Source organism: Homalodisca vitripennis, unplaced genomic scaffold (assembly GCF_021130785.1).
Source record: "Homalodisca vitripennis isolate AUS2020 unplaced genomic scaffold, UT_GWSS_2.1 ScUCBcl_2664;HRSCAF=7651, whole genome shotgun sequence".
In the NCBI taxonomy this organism is placed as follows: Eukaryota; Metazoa; Arthropoda; class Insecta; order Hemiptera; family Cicadellidae; genus Homalodisca; species Homalodisca vitripennis.
Window position 1 is genome coordinate 65,952 of NW_025778884.1, and position 16,051 is coordinate 82,002.

The 16,051-nt window shown below is 32.9% G+C and overlaps 1 protein-coding gene across 4 annotated transcripts in view; it reads left to right on the forward strand.

Moving 5' to 3' along the window:
- The window catches only part of LOC124372223 (outer dense fiber protein 2-like), a 160,803-nt gene that overhangs the window by 43,739 nt on the left and 101,013 nt on the right, over positions 1–16,051 (forward strand). For all 4 annotated transcript variants that reach the window (XM_046830597.1, XM_046830596.1, XM_046830598.1 and 1 more), the window contains exon 4: positions 2,392–2,551. In XM_046830597.1, coding sequence (XP_046686553.1) covers positions 2,518–2,551 — 34 coding nt within the window. In that variant the 5' untranslated portion in view covers positions 2,392–2,517. The remainder of the gene's footprint in view (positions 1–2,391; positions 2,552–16,051) is intronic.

Here is a 16,051-nt window from a genome sequence, read left to right on the forward strand (position 1 = left end):
ATGTACAAATTAGCCAATGGAACAGTATCATCAAGTTCAGAATCATCACTTGGTACCAAACTCATGTTATCCTCGGTTTGGTTTATCTGTACGTCCTCAGTGTCAGAAAAGTGTTCCTCCACTTCAACATTATCTTCTTCGCCGTCATCACTGTCGTTTTTCCACATAATCATCTTCATCAGAACTATCAGCAGTCAACAAATCATGAATCAAAGCGTTGTCACACAAACGTTGACGTTTCGCCATTACATAACGGGAATAGGCGCGCGGTATACAACTGTAGCCCACTACACTTTGTTTCGACTCAGCACACGAACCAGGCCACGCACCGCTGACTAATGCACTGACTGGGTGGCTGGGGAACCAGTTTGAAGGTACCTAACCCCCCACCACCCCCCCACCCCACGGGACAAAGAGCTACAGTGAAAAACAATAGCCGTGGTCTACCCTGGTAGCCCGCGCGCCTACTGGAGGGTTTAAAAGTCATATCTCGAACTTCAATATCAGTAAAACTGTAATGGAGGAGGTTAGGTTATGTTTTTATAGCACAAGCATTATTAATCAATCAAACAACTGTTTTCAACAATGAGTGTTATTGAACAGCTGTTCTTTAAAACTGCAATGCAGTAATCAAATCAGGTAATTCAAGAAATGAATTTTTATAGGAAGCAAAATGGTAAAATTTTCAATATGTCACCATTTTGTTTCTACAATTGTTAGGGAACTTTAATTTTCACAGAATATTTTTAAAACCTACTTTATTAATTGTGTAGAGTTTAAAAATGTTCAGTGCATAAATGGGTAAGTAATTTAAAATCAAACTTTTAAACCTCTTTGTTGGACATTATGTACATTGTTTTTTCCCATATTACAGAAAATGATTCAAATGTCAAAACTTTAGTATTAGTATTGAATAGTGTTTAGGGTAAAAGGATAGTTTTAATACAATAACTGTAACTATCTTTAAGAAAAAACATGACAGATTCCTGTACTGAAAAGTTGTTTGGCAATACATGATTTGATTTGATTTGATAATAATAATAAAGAAATTTATTATTTACTTAATGATTAATTTAAATTCAAATAACATAAAAGTATAAAATATTTGATATTTAAATTACAGTCGCTATTTTAAAAATTACTAACAATTCAATTAAACTAATTTATATTTAAGGGATTTAATAATGATACTTAAATTGCATATTGAGACATAAAGTTGCAACTCAAAATATTGTGTTATTAAAAAACGTGTTGCTTGTCATATTTTGATAAATTATTGAGCAATTGTCAAGTTTATAAGAAATTATGGATGTATGGAAACTTGAGTCGCTCCAATTTTACCTTTTTTTAGCAATAGACGTTAAGTGGGAACCCTCTGAAATTCTTTGTGCTGTACAGTAACAATAGAAATGGTCCTAGGATGCAATGCATTAATTGACATAGCCTGATTTAACCTTTCTCTTTAGTTCATTAGTTATTTTGGTGAATTGGAAAATTTTTTAATAAGATTAGGGTTTGACCTCAATCAGTTTTGATTTTTAGGACTCGGTTGTCCATGCTTTATTTTGGAACATTACAGATGCTTAACTCTTATAGTCTGGTGAAGTGTGCATGCAGTGCAGAATACATTTATTTTGTATGTATTCTGTTGTCACTTCACCAAAATTAAGTTAATTTACCTTCTGCAAGCATCCAATTGTTTGAATATTATTCTAGAGTGCTAAAGTTATGGTCTGTTTCTGAATGTAATTTAATATTTTTTTAGTTTTGCTCTAATATTGTCTAAAAAATGTTAATGAATTTCAGTATTCTAATAAAATGTCTAACTAGAATAATGAATTTACTCTGTGGTCTTATAACATATAACATAGTACGCATACCAGTAATACTTCCATGGTTTTATAGCTGTAAACATGTATTCACATTTGTCATAAATAAAATTAAGAATGGTAAAATATTAGCACCAAGTTAAAAAAATGTTTTAGTCACATGTACTAGATATGTCATTATATGTAACAGTATATTTTGATATCTGAAATTTATAAACGAACTACGAACTATGGCCTTAAAACAGTGATATATATTAAGAATTTAAATTAAAAATTTTAAATTAGCATTACAGTTATTTTGGCTTTCTACTGTGTGATCAAACGTGTTAGCAGGTTAAGTCAATATGATCTTATAACTTTATCTTATCTAAGAAGTTAGACAAGGCTAATTTGTTGAAAGAAGTATTTAAATACATTTCATCATTAATACATAGAGGAAATAATAAATTTCCTAAGTATTCTTAGTATCTATTTCTAAGCTGGATTATAACAAAATTAGATGGATAAAAATATTGATTGCGATGCTCTGGTTTATTAGCGGTTCTACTCCTACTGCTTTCAGGATTTTCTTTGAACTTCTCAAGATTCTATTTCACATCTTGAACTGGACTTTAATTGTTAAGCTACTTCTACAAAGACCAACTCTACCAGTTGCTGAGACAATTGATATAACAACAAAGAACTTGAAATGCGGCGAGCACAAGAATCTCTTTTGGGGGCAAGTGCGTTATTTTATATGAAACATAGAAAATATGTATGTATACTCTCAGTTAGAATGTATCAACTATGCCCTTTCTGTCTGTTATATGTTAATGGTAATATTTTATCATAAAGAACTTATGAAGTAATGTAAACAACTTTTTTTTCGGAAGCTGAAATTATAACAACTATTGCTCTTTATTATCGAATCTGTAAAAATCTAATTTTCAACTTAAGAACTCTATTAGTGATCTGATCAAGAAAAGTTTAAAGTTTTGAAAATAAATAAACAATTAATTATGAACAGAGCTATTTAAAAATACGATTTATTAGTAATGTAGCTTTATTTAGTCATACAATAGTTAAATAACTATCGCTTAACAACCTGATGTGATTAGCTATACTTAGTTATAGGAACTACCATTCCATAAGGGTGACATGCGCACTAGCAAATTCTATTAACTGGTCTTAGTTACTAACCTCAGTGAGAAGGGATTCGATTGTCTTTGCTCCTGACTATCGCTTAACAACCTGCACAACCTGATGTGATTAGCTATACTTAGTTATAGGAACTACCATTCCATAGGGGTGACATGCGCACTAGCAAATTCTATTAACTGGTCCTGGTTACTAACCTCAGTGAGAAGGGGTTCGATTGTCTTTGCTCCTGGCTATCGCTTAACAACCTGCACAACCTGATGTGATTAGCTATACTTAGTTATAGGAACTACCATTCCATAGGGGTGACATGCGCACTAGCAAATTCTATTAACTGGTTCTGGTTACTAACCTCAGTGAGAAGGGGTTCGATTGTCTAGACTATTGCTGAACAATCTGGTGTGATTGGCTATACCTACCCAGATAGTAAAATACTCCTTTACTTAGGTGAACTATCGTTATCACATAGTATCTCCACCTTGGTAGCAGTCCTGTTTGCTACATGTGTCACAGAAGTTCGTTGTCTCCTTCGAGGATGTTATCAAGCATATGGAGGAGACTGACATTAGATTGTGAATTTTTTAATAAGTAAGCTTAAAAATTTAGTAATCTGAGGTTAATTGTGATTATTTGGAAGTTATTATCCTATCCAAACCCATAACAACTCACTATGCCATACTCAAAAATCTCTTGGTCACCAAGCTTTTGTATAATGGGATATTCCTAAGTATAGATAAGAAACTCAGGAATAATCACTGAAGAGACATTTACTGTCAGACTCATTCTCATCCTGCTGCATCATGACATCATCAAGCTGAACGAAAAAATGTTTGGGGAAAACTTAAAAAATCTATGCCTTGAGGACTTTTTGTGAATTAATTATTTTATAAATACTGGTTCATAATATCAGGTTATTGTGAAAAAGCCCAAGTATTATTATGTAAATATAAACAATACAGTTGTGGTTAGTGCAAAGGTAACTGGAGATAAATGAAAATTTAAATGAATAACACTGTAAAAACTAGTTAACCTAAAATAGTAATATATTGCAAACTTGATTCATCAGCCCTCAGATTTCGTAATTTCGGACTGATTGAAGTCTATAGGGTACATTGACCATTTGATCTGGAATAAAGGGATGAAAAACTTAAATAAATATAACACTATAGAGTTTAATGAAGTCAATTGCAGTACTAATGACATATTTATGCTAAACTTAATTATATTAAACTGATCAAATAGGGATAAGAAAAGCACTGTGAGGGCTACATTGATTTTTAAAGTTTTAATTATTAGTTTATTTGTAACCAGTATATAACTTACATAATTACTGACAGTAATAAAAATAGTTAAAATAATAATAATATAATAATTCTTTATTGCATTAAGACAAATGTAGATTGCAAGCATCATCATTATAATATAGATATCAAAGTCTGGTTTATATAAAAATAAACAATTCCTGTTACATTCAATCATACATGATAAGACCATTCACTCATTCATTCCATTATTATCTGTTCAAGATTTTATGTGGGACTTAATTATCCCAGTGGCGCGTCAGGAAGTCATGAACAGAATAAAACACACCTGATACTAAAAGGAGTTTTAAACAAGCTTTAAATTTAGTAAAATTTTCAATGTTTTTAAGCATTTCAGGAAGTCAGTTGATTAGTCGGACATTTAAGTAGTTTTGTGAGTAGAGCAAAAGCTGTTATTCTGTGTTGTAGTTAATAGTTGCTCCTAACTCTGTCTCGTAATTGTGAACCTCCATTTCCTCTTCACCAAAATACACTTTGAGAAGTACATAATCACCTCAAGAGTATAGAGGCTGGGTAAAATTAGTAACCTCCATGAAAGCATCTATACATAACTGATAAATGGTGAAAGAAGGCCTAAACAACATCTCAAAGGACAACACAAACTATGCATCAATGGCACAGACACAACTGATCCTTCTAAAATTGCTGAACAATTCAACACATACTTTGTAAACGCTGCTGATCCATCCTTTTCTAACACAGCTCTGGGAACTTCAAGAACGCCTGAAACCCCTCACGACTTCGATCAAAACTTTGTGCTCTAGCCTACCAACCAAGAAGAAGTACTTAACTCCATCAAGTCCTTAAAAACAAAATCGTCAGCCAGCTTTGATGAAATATCCTCAAAGATAATAAAAGCATGTAGGAATGAGCTAGCCCATCCTTTAGCCAACATAATCAACAAATCCTTTGCTCAAGGAATTTTCCCAAGCATGCTGAAAAGCGCTAAAGTCTACCCAAAGTTCAAAGGAGGGGAAACGAACAAACAAGAAAATTACAGGCCTATATCAGTTCTACCTACCCTCTCTAAACTTGTTGAAAAAATAGCGCTTGCAAGATTGATGCATTACTTGATTACCAACAATCTATTGCCAGAAGAACAGCATGGATTTATAGCAGGATGCTCCACATTAACTGCTATCACAAGCATCACTGAATCCCTCATAAAAACCTTAGAACGAGGAGATACAGCTTCTGCCATCTTTTTGGATTTCAGTAAGGCTTTTGACAGCTTAAACCATGATATATTGTTACATAAGATGGAAAACATTGGCATTAGAACAAATGCATTAAAATGGTTTAAGAGCTATCTATTCAACCGGACCCAAGCCGTGGAAATAACAACTACCACAAACTGCAGAATTCTAAACATCACATCTAACAAGAAGGCCATGTCAAGAGGAGTCCCACAAGGATCTATCCTAGGACCGATACTCTTCGTTATATATGTTAGTGATCTGCCTAGCTACCTTCGTGGTTACTGCGGGTCACTTATGTATGCAGATGATACAGTACTCCTCCTCCAGAACCAAACACCTGAAACCCTGGAGATAGAATCTTACATCGCAATCAGCATGGCCCAAGAGTACTGCTATGCTAATGATCTGGTCCTCAATGAGAGTAAGAGTCAGCAGATCTTCCTAGGAAGAAAAAGAAATGAGGTAGCTGAAATACCAGAGCTAAACAGAGTGCAACAGGCTAAATACCTTGGAGTGATCATAGATGATAAACTGTCATGGAACTCTCATGTCGACCAACTTTGCATAAAATTAAGCTCTTCAATATATGTCTTGAGGAGACTTAAGCAGGTGACCCATGCCAACACGGCTAAAATAGCATACTATGCTCTGTTTGAGAGCCATCTGCGATATGGTCTGGCTGTTTGGGGAAGCTCCTCCAAAGGAAATCTTAAAAGAGTTTTGGTACTCCAGAAGAAGGCTATACGTATTCTCTGCAATCTTGGACCACAGGATTCCTGCAGGAACTCATTTAGAAATCTTAACATCCTTACGGTAGTCGGACTCTTTATCATGGAGGCAGTTACCTATGCAAGTAATCAAAAGCTGGTAAGAGGAGCTGACACCCACAACTTTGCAACAAGAAGAGCCAACAATTATGCTTTGCCTGTCCATCGGCTAAACATCTATGAGAAACAACCATCCTACATAGGTGCAAAATACTGGAACATTCTCCCAGATGAAGTCAAGGCACACACTAACCATCAACTAAGGAAGAGCGTCTACAAGTGGCTGCTGAAACGCCCCTTCTACAGTCTGGAGGAGTTTGAATCTGGCAGCAGTGAACTTGATCAGTTTAAATTGATCTAATTTGTTGAATTCTTTAATTATTGTTCTTTTTAATGTATAATTTCACTTAATGACAAACAAAAATGATTAAGTTAAGATTGACTTATTACTGTTCTCAATGAATATGTAATAAAGATTTATGATTATGATTATGAACTCTCTAATATGTAATCTTGAAATTATTCTAATGAAATTTAATAAGATTAGAACTTATGAATAAAATATAAGTAAAAATATGTCTAATTATTCAGTGAGGAATTTTAGGCATTTAAAAGTAGTATCTGGATGAACCAGGTATGTTCAAAAATTAACAGGAGTTTGAATTTCTTGAAAACAATATTTATTTATTTGTCTACATTAATGTTATCTTGTTCAAAGTAGTCCCTGTTAGGTATTATACACTTGTGGTTGAGAGTCTTCTTCCAGCCCTTGAAACACTTCTCAAACTCGATCCTTGGGATAGCTTTTAGCTCTTTCATCAATGCAATTTAATGTCATCTAAACTTGTAAAACGATGGCCGTTTAAGGTTCTCTTTTTTTGTAAATAAAAAAATTCACATGGAGCCATGTCTGGGGAATATGGAGGGTGGGGCATCGCTACAGTACTGTTTTTGGCCAAACATTCAACAGTTGATGAGGACCAAGCAATTATGTTTAAGCAGGTGCATTGTCATGATACAAAATAATAAAGTAGCAGTAAAAAAAAGCTGTTACAACTTTGAAATTTTGGACCATCCTGTATAAAAGAAGCGAAATAAATTAAAACATTTATTTTTCAAAATGACCAATAAATAGAAGAAATCTTTAAAATAATGTATAGCTTGACCTACCTTTACATTTGAAAATCTTTAAAACACCTCCAGAAAGTGCCATTTTGAGCTATTAATTTGGGCATTAAAAACTATTTTTCCAAATTCTTTGTGGTTCAATTATGGGAGTTTTTGTTCAAACTAAAAAGGTAGGTTTCTAGGTTCAGTTGCTATATGTTATGAACAAAAAAAAACTCATAAGAATCACCTTTGAGAATCACGGATTTGAAAAATTCAGCTTACTGTAAAACACTCCTTTACATAAGTTAAAATCCTTACAGGAAATATATAATTATGTAAAGGGAACAATAGAGTATATAAAGATTCAACACAATGAAGTTCGCTTTGAAAAATACAACTGCTCTAGTACTCTGAACCAAGTATATTCTTATAAATGTAACTAGTTATATGGGTAAAAACATTCATTACAACAGTGTCCGAATGAAATAAAGAGGTGGTAAAATTACAATACATTTAAATGTAATCTAAAGCACTATATACAGTATTTCAGAATTTTTCAAATCACTCTATGCTAAAAACACAAAATAAGAAATTGTGGAAAAAATATATGGTTTAAATCTTTAGAAGTTATGAAAAAGGTTTTTATTGTGTTTTGAAAAGGAAAAGACTACATTAAAAACTAAGCCCTAGTTTGGGAACAATAAGTCTGAGTCTATTTATACAAATTGATTTTTTTCTTTCTTATTTTTAATCATCTATGGTGGATTGCTCAGCAAGTTAAACGTCCTTGACTCTGTGATTTTTAAAATAATAACTATGATATTGTGTGTTTATTCAGGCGTTGGGTGAACAGTTCTGAAATTAACAACTCAACAAACTAATTTAGTTTCAATATACAGGGTGTTTGAAAAGTATGGGTACGGCTTAATATTTTAAAAACCATAGGAGATAACATCTATAAACTTTGCACAGTGTCGTATGGCTATGTAAACTATTTTCCCTTGCTATTACCATGACATGCCAACCATGGGGGGACGGCCCACAGAGGAAAACATGGAAATCTTAAATTGAAGCATGGGTCGAGTGATACCTCATTTGAAAGAGCTCACTTAGTAGAGTTGAATTCCGCAAACCGCATCTCAAAAGGTTTATCCAATCAGAAATGGCGGGTTGTTTTAGGTACACATTGTGAAGTACATTATGCGCTGCCATTTCTGACTGGATCGTCGTATTCTGATGCGGTAGGCGGCGTTTCACTCTACTAACCAATGTGTTTTCACTGACTTTTTTTAATTAGAAAATTATGTCATAAATTTATAACACAATAAATACCCAACATTCTCTCTACTCAGCAGCATGGCTTCCGCCAAGGGAAATCCACTACATCAGCCATCTTCAATTTTATAAACGAACTATCGCTTTCTTTGGACAATAGACTATAAATTTATGAATAATTTTCTAATTAAAAAAAGTCAGTGAAAACACATTGGTTAGTAGAGTGAAACGCCGCCTACCGCATCAGAATACGACGATCCAGTCAGAAATGGCAGCGCATAATGTACTTTCACAATGTGTACCTAAAACAACCCGCCATTTCTGATTGGATAAACCTTTTGAGATGCGGTTTGCGGAATTCAACTCTACTAAGTGAGCTCTTTCAAATGAGGTATCACTCGACCCATGCTTCAATTTAAGATTTCCATGTTTTCCTCTGTGGGCCGTCCCCCCATGGTTGGCATGTCATGGTAATAGCAAGGGAAAATAGTTTACATAGCCATACGACACTGTGCAAAGTTTTTATAGATGTTATCTCCTATGGTTTTTTAAAATATTAAGCCGTACCCATACTTTTCAAACACCCTGTATAAGAGGCAAGTTAACAGTTATGGTGGTATGCTTATTTATGCCTCTAATAGACTAATATTTTGTAGTGTTTATGTTTAGATTTTATGTGTTTACAACCATTTGCGGCATGTGCTTTATTGATTGAAGAACTCAAGATTATTGTTGTAAGTTTGTACCATATACCCCTGCAAGTGATGAATATTTGCTTATAGAGAAACTTGAAAGCTTTTTGATATTTTTCATTGATAAGTGGGAAAATTATAAACTTGTGTGTGGTGGTGACATTATCACACACTTTTTTTACAACCACAGATACAAGGTATGTAAGAGAATTCTCAAATTTCTTGAGACACTTCAATACTTCCACTTCAAACTTGTGGCTTTCCTAGAAATCAACAACATTCTCTCTACTCAGCAGCATGCATGGCTTCCGCCAAGGGAAATCCACTACATCAGCCATCTTCAATTTTATAAACGAACTATCGCTTTCTTTGGACAATAGACTTCATTCCTTGGTGTTTTCTGTGATTTAAGCAAAGCGTTTGATTTTGTTGATCATAATATTCTCCTTGGAAAACTAGAAAAATATGGAGTTAGAGGTCACTCTTTTTCAATTCATGAAGTTGTATTTGTCTGATAGGAATCAAACCGTCCAAATCCATGATGGCCAAAATAAAGGTTTTCTCATCATATAGAGCCATTACTTGTGGTGTTCCTCAAGGCTCTATTCTTGGTCCTGTATTATTTCTCATTTATGTAAACGATCTTCCAAAAATTTCAACAAACCTAAAAGTTACGATGTTTGCTGATGAATTGTTCTTTTCTTGTGTCCAATAAATCCCCCACATTTGGCTATATCGAATTCAAACATCCAGTTGCAAAGTTTAAATCAGTGGTTCAATTTAAATAAACTTAAATTAAACATCAGCAAAACTAATATCATCCAGTTTTCATCTAGGGAACACAAACCAGTTTAATATCCAGGGTCTTATCAAACTAGGATCGAGGAAGCCAAGCAAGAAATCTCAGTTAAATTTCTGGGTTTATATATCGATAATAGGCTCACATGGGGCGGCCACGTGGAACATGTCTGCAAAAGGCTTCGAACTATGGGATTTGCTCTCAGCCGTCTCGCCAAGATCTGTAGCCAAGATGTTCTACGAACAGTATATTTTTCTCACGTTCAATCGATTTTTAGGTACGGGTTAATGTTCTGGGGTCCATCCAGTGTAGTAAATTTTAATAGAGTATTTGTCCTCCAGAAATGGTGTTTGCGAATCATCTCAGGACGTAGGAGATTCGAAACTTGTAAAACCTCTTTTTGGTGAATTAAAAATACTTACTCTGGCGGGTCTGGTGGGGTACGAGCTATGCTCTTTTGTTAAGGGCAATTTTGTAAGCAATGGATACTACCATCAGTAATCCGACCAGATCAAGAGGGCTGATATCTGTGGCTGCACATAGTACTAGCGCATTTGAGAGGGGTCCATACCACTTGGGTGCAAAAGCTTTCAATGCATTGCCATTGAATATTAAAAAATGAGCAAAATCTACGTTTATTTAAAAATTAAACTAAAGACACACTTTCTTGATAAATGTTTTTACTGTGTAAGAGATTTGTTGAGTTAGATATAGTTTTTAGTATTTTTGACATGTAATGTAAAAATGTAATTTTGCATTTACGAATAAAGATCTTGAAATCTTGAAATACATATAACTCTGAACTCTCTTGCTCTGATGCAAAATCTGGATAATGTTTTCTCAAATATTCCAATTAAAAACTATTTCTCTTGTGGGAAATTTACTATACTTGGAACACGACATGCTATGCTTCAGGATTTATGTGAACAGTAATTCTACAAAATGTTCACCCAACATCTGTAGGGGATCAACTGGTGAAGAAGTGAGTCTATCTTCAGGTCGAGAACTAAGAAATAAACTCTCGAGGATCAACTGGTCTTATATTTTTAGGTTTTAGTGTTTTTGTACTTTAATTATGCTCACACTTCCTTCAACAGGTTCTTTAGGGTATTTATATCTCATTTAGATAATAACATTCATATTAAGGAGTTTAGTTATAAGCTTAATAAAAAAACTAAAAAGAGAATTAATTACTTCAGTTATAACTTGAAAAATCTTAGATCTTTATTAATTGTTATCTATGACATGTTTGAAGTTTCACTTTCCATGGATGGTAAAGATTCTTATGTATGCCAGACTTAAATAGTCTTATCGAGCGGCCATTAATAAAGCTAAAATAAATTACAATGCTAATGTTATAGAAAGTTTAAGTAACAAGACATGTAAAGCAGGCTGGGCCATTGTGAATGATACAATGGCAGTGTGCCTGTACAGCTAACTGTCAGCTGGTGGCTACTAGAAAAATTGTTTTGTTTATTAGTTTAATGTAAAAGAAATAAATTGGACTTTAGCGACAAGAAAATAAAAAATGTAAATGCATGTTAACTGTATCCAGGACAAACGTTCTCAACGTTTTAAGTGTTAATGAAGTAAATAGGTTTTTAAATATTGTATTCAACATTTTCTTGTTGCTATTTATTCGAGAATAAGGAAATTGAGAACCTTCAAAATAATAATAATTGTTATTATATTTAAGATTTTCTCTGTTTACAAAGTTTAAGCTTTCGTTTATTTATGTTTAGAATCCACCATAATTCCTTATGTTAATGTATAATAATCAGAGATATTTTCCAAAATATTTATATTATTTTTATCTAACCAATGTTCATTTAACAAATAGTAAAAAAATATTTGTATATACAACATATTTTAAGTTTATAGAATAATTTGAAACATGTCTTGATTTTCATGTTAATTACTGACCTTTCGTGTTATACCTAGTTACTTATAATCTTCTAATTTATTTGACTCAAACAAATCTATAATATTTACAGAACATCTTTCTTAAATCTAAGTTGGTCTTCTGCATGGCAATATTACACGCTGATCTACTGTTCATATATGTTTGACAGGAGACAAAGAAATTAATATTTTATCGAGTTAAGGTTGGGACACACATAACCGCACCGTGCCCGACACGTGAGTCGGCCGATTGTCGGTGCGGGCTCGGCTCGGTTACCGTGAGGCCACACATGTTCCGTATGCAGTCCGAGCGCAACAATCTCACTGTTTGTACTAGAGCATGTTTCTTTTCAATTCGAAGTGACAGATACTTAAAAAAATATTCGGAAGATTAAGTATTGCTTGAGAAAAATTGTTAATATCATTGTTGTTATTTTATTAATCGCTGTGGTGAAATGAAACATTGTAATAGTACAGTAAAGCTTTGTACAATCAGCTAGTATGTAAAATTTGTAAATATCATTATCTTGGTTATATGTTTAATGTATAATGTATAATTCTTGTTCATTGTGTTTCATTGCAGTGAATTTCGGTCAAATACACTATAAACAGTGTATTTGGTGTTTTTTGTATTAAACCCAAGAGCTATAGTGTGATGCCAGAGAGTTTGCCATGTTGCAAAGCCCGTTTATAATAATTTGTAAAACATAGTAAATATTTGTAAAATATATACTGGAGAACACACAAAAAACAAATTTTACAAAATTATTTCTTTTATAGCTCCGAGGACAAATAAATTTATTGCCAGAATTAGTCAAAAATAGTAGAAACATAAATATATTTTCTAAAAAAAATTTAGAGTATGGTTGATTGGTCAAAATGATATTGAGTATATGTTTAAGATAATAAATTAGTGTATGATTAGTCTTGTCTGCTAAGTTTATAATAATATTTAAAGTTAGAACATTATAAAATAATTATTTATAATATAATATTTAATGCTACATGTGTAAAGCCTAATATTTGAATTGTAAATCATGCATAAATCCTTTTTGTTTAATTCAGCACAATAGTTATACTAAATTTTAAACCTTGAAACGTAATAGTACATTATTTACTACATAAGTTACAATAACTAATTTTTATCATTTCATTCTTGCTCGATTCCGCTACTTTTATTTTTTACCCTTTTTGTATATAGTATCCCCAACACAGGAAACAGCCTCTTATGGGTACCTAAATTTCCCTTATTTTGTAAATCTATTGGCCTAATTATTAGGTTTAAGAAAAGAAAGAAAATCTAAAAGGATGTAACCTACTTTTATATATTTTATTACTCTAAGTACATAAATTAGAAATAAAGTAAGTAGAAAACATTTTTTTTATTTGTTATTTACTGCTATTGTAAATACGTTTATGTCATAGTCTTATTTATTACTAAGCACTGGCAATAATATTTATTTGTAATATTCAGTTTTGTCACTATGGGGAAATAAATGATTTAGTATTATTATTATTTATTTTAACATGGGTTTTTCTTGTTTGAAAATCTTATTGTAAAAAAATATTTTTATTTTTACTTTATTGAAGTGAAAAGAATAATAAATAAAAATGTCATAGAGACATTCTAAATATGACTCTTACAAAATACCGGAATAAAATTTATCAAGTAACTTCAAACATCAAAGAAAAATAGATTTTTGCTCAAATAATTACATGCTTGTTATTTTTTAATTAATGAAAAAATGTGTATAGACTTTTTAATAGTTCGAATTTAGTTGTTTAAAATCACTTAATGTACAACATGGTTTTCAAATTCGTTGTAATAAGAAAATATGCACAATAAGAAAATATGACTAGTTTAATCTAATGTAAGAAAATGTAATAGCCTACTTTTATCAATAAATATGATTTTGTACGCGAACACAGGATGTAGAGTTAGTAGGCTATACTAAATAATTCAATAAAATAGAAACGTGTAGACTACATAAATAGTTTTAAAAAGAAGAACGCAACAGTAAACAACATATGATGCCGCTCGTAGACCGCAACCGTGCCCGTCAAAATTCAAACTCCACATATCGGTGACGGTGCGGGCCACGGTGCGGCCCCACGACGGTCTGGTGTCGGTGCGGACAAGTATGGACTTGCAGGTTGAAAACTGCGCTGCAATTCTTTCACCGTATGACGGCCAGCATACGGCCGACTGACGTGTCGGGCGCGGTGCGGTTATGTGTGTCCCAACCTTTAGTGTCAGACTAATCTGAGTATGGTCATCATCGTTTGCTTGATGTTGGCTACTGGTTCTCTGTTTCTCATCGGTATAACACTCTCTTGGATAACAAACATAAATAAACCTTAATAATGTACCAACTCAAGAACTGTTATCTGTCCTCTTCTTCAAATGTCAAAAAAACCAAAGAAATACGAGAAGTAATAATACATTTAAATTGCGTTACATAAAACAACACTATGTTTATGTGCTCCTCTCTATGAGATCAACCCATATCTGATAAGGATTCATTCCACAAGGATTTGTAGACTGAGCAGTTTCTGTTCTTGCTATAGATGAGCCGCTTTGAAAGTAACCTGTTAAGTGAACAGTGCGGAGAGGAGTGAGAGTGAGAGAGAGATGTAGAGAGGGAGGAGAAGTGTACTTCCCCCTTCATATTCCTTACCAACCACTCCTGTCGTGATTTTACCACTAATTGTAGGGTATGTGTTACATAACAGCTGTCCAAACCCAGTAATAATAACAACAGCTGTTAAAAATAAACATTTGTTAAAATACTTTTTAATTTTATACTAACATATTAAATAGATACAATTGACTATTCTTAACATAAATAATAATATTTAATAATAATAATTGTTATTCCATAACAACGAGAATAACAAAACATAGTGTGATGCTCCAAAAAGCCAACGCAGAGAAGCAAAACACTCTGTTCCCACTTGTATCTTGTAAAGGAAATAGAACGAGCAGTGAAAGAGGGGGTGGCGGTAGGTGTGGTCGAGTTTCTGCTCCTCCCTCCCCCTATGTGCAAGAAAGCTTCGCGCAGGTTGCTTTCAAAGTAGCTCATCTATAAAATCTTGTATTGCTGCTTCATCCACCATATTATTCTTACGATATAGATATATTGGATGTATATTTTTCACTAGGTTGTAATACTTGATCTGCCTAAGAGGTATTAACATCAGTAGTTTAAACCAAGCAGTTACTGTAATATTGGGAAGTTCTGGTTCATATTCTGTATGGTTTTATCCAGTTTTATAACTATGTCAGATTTGAAGTCATTATTAAAATATTGTACAGTTTATTGACACAAAATAGATTTACATATTGTGCCATTTGTAGAGAAGAGCCTTGTATAATCTGAACTCATTGTATTCAACTACTTTATCATTGATGTAACTAGAAATGTCATTTTTAAAGGAGATGAATTAACAAGGGCCTAACACTGAGCATGTTGGTTTATAATGTTGTTCCGAATAATAGGCTAGATTTCAGGATAGCTTTTATGGTTAAAACTGCTTTTATTACTTTTGGTTTTTAATTAATGGCTAATTTTATACTGTAAAGGAGGTAGTTGAGTTATGGCTGTTTTTCTCAGGTTCTTTCTACACTAGAATTTGCTATAACTGAAATATTACTTCCAAATCAGTCAAATGAAGTAGAAAGATTTTGTAGCAACTGAAATATTAATATTATCTATTTGAGAAATACAGGGTTCTGACTACAATTGTAACAAGTAAATATGTTTCTAGGCCCATAAATAATGGAGTTGTTAATTTTTTAAATGTTCGAACAGCTGCCATATTAGAATGAAATTGCATACCAAGCTGGGCAATAAACTTGGCCAAGATATTTAACACTTTGTATATCAAGTTTTAACTTGTTTGAGTCTTTTGTGGGATATTTATTGTTTTCGCCATCCGCATTATATAGCGCATATATATACTTTGGCACTGGACATGGTTTTAGTCACTGGTAGTAATGTTTGGTGAAGTTAAGTACA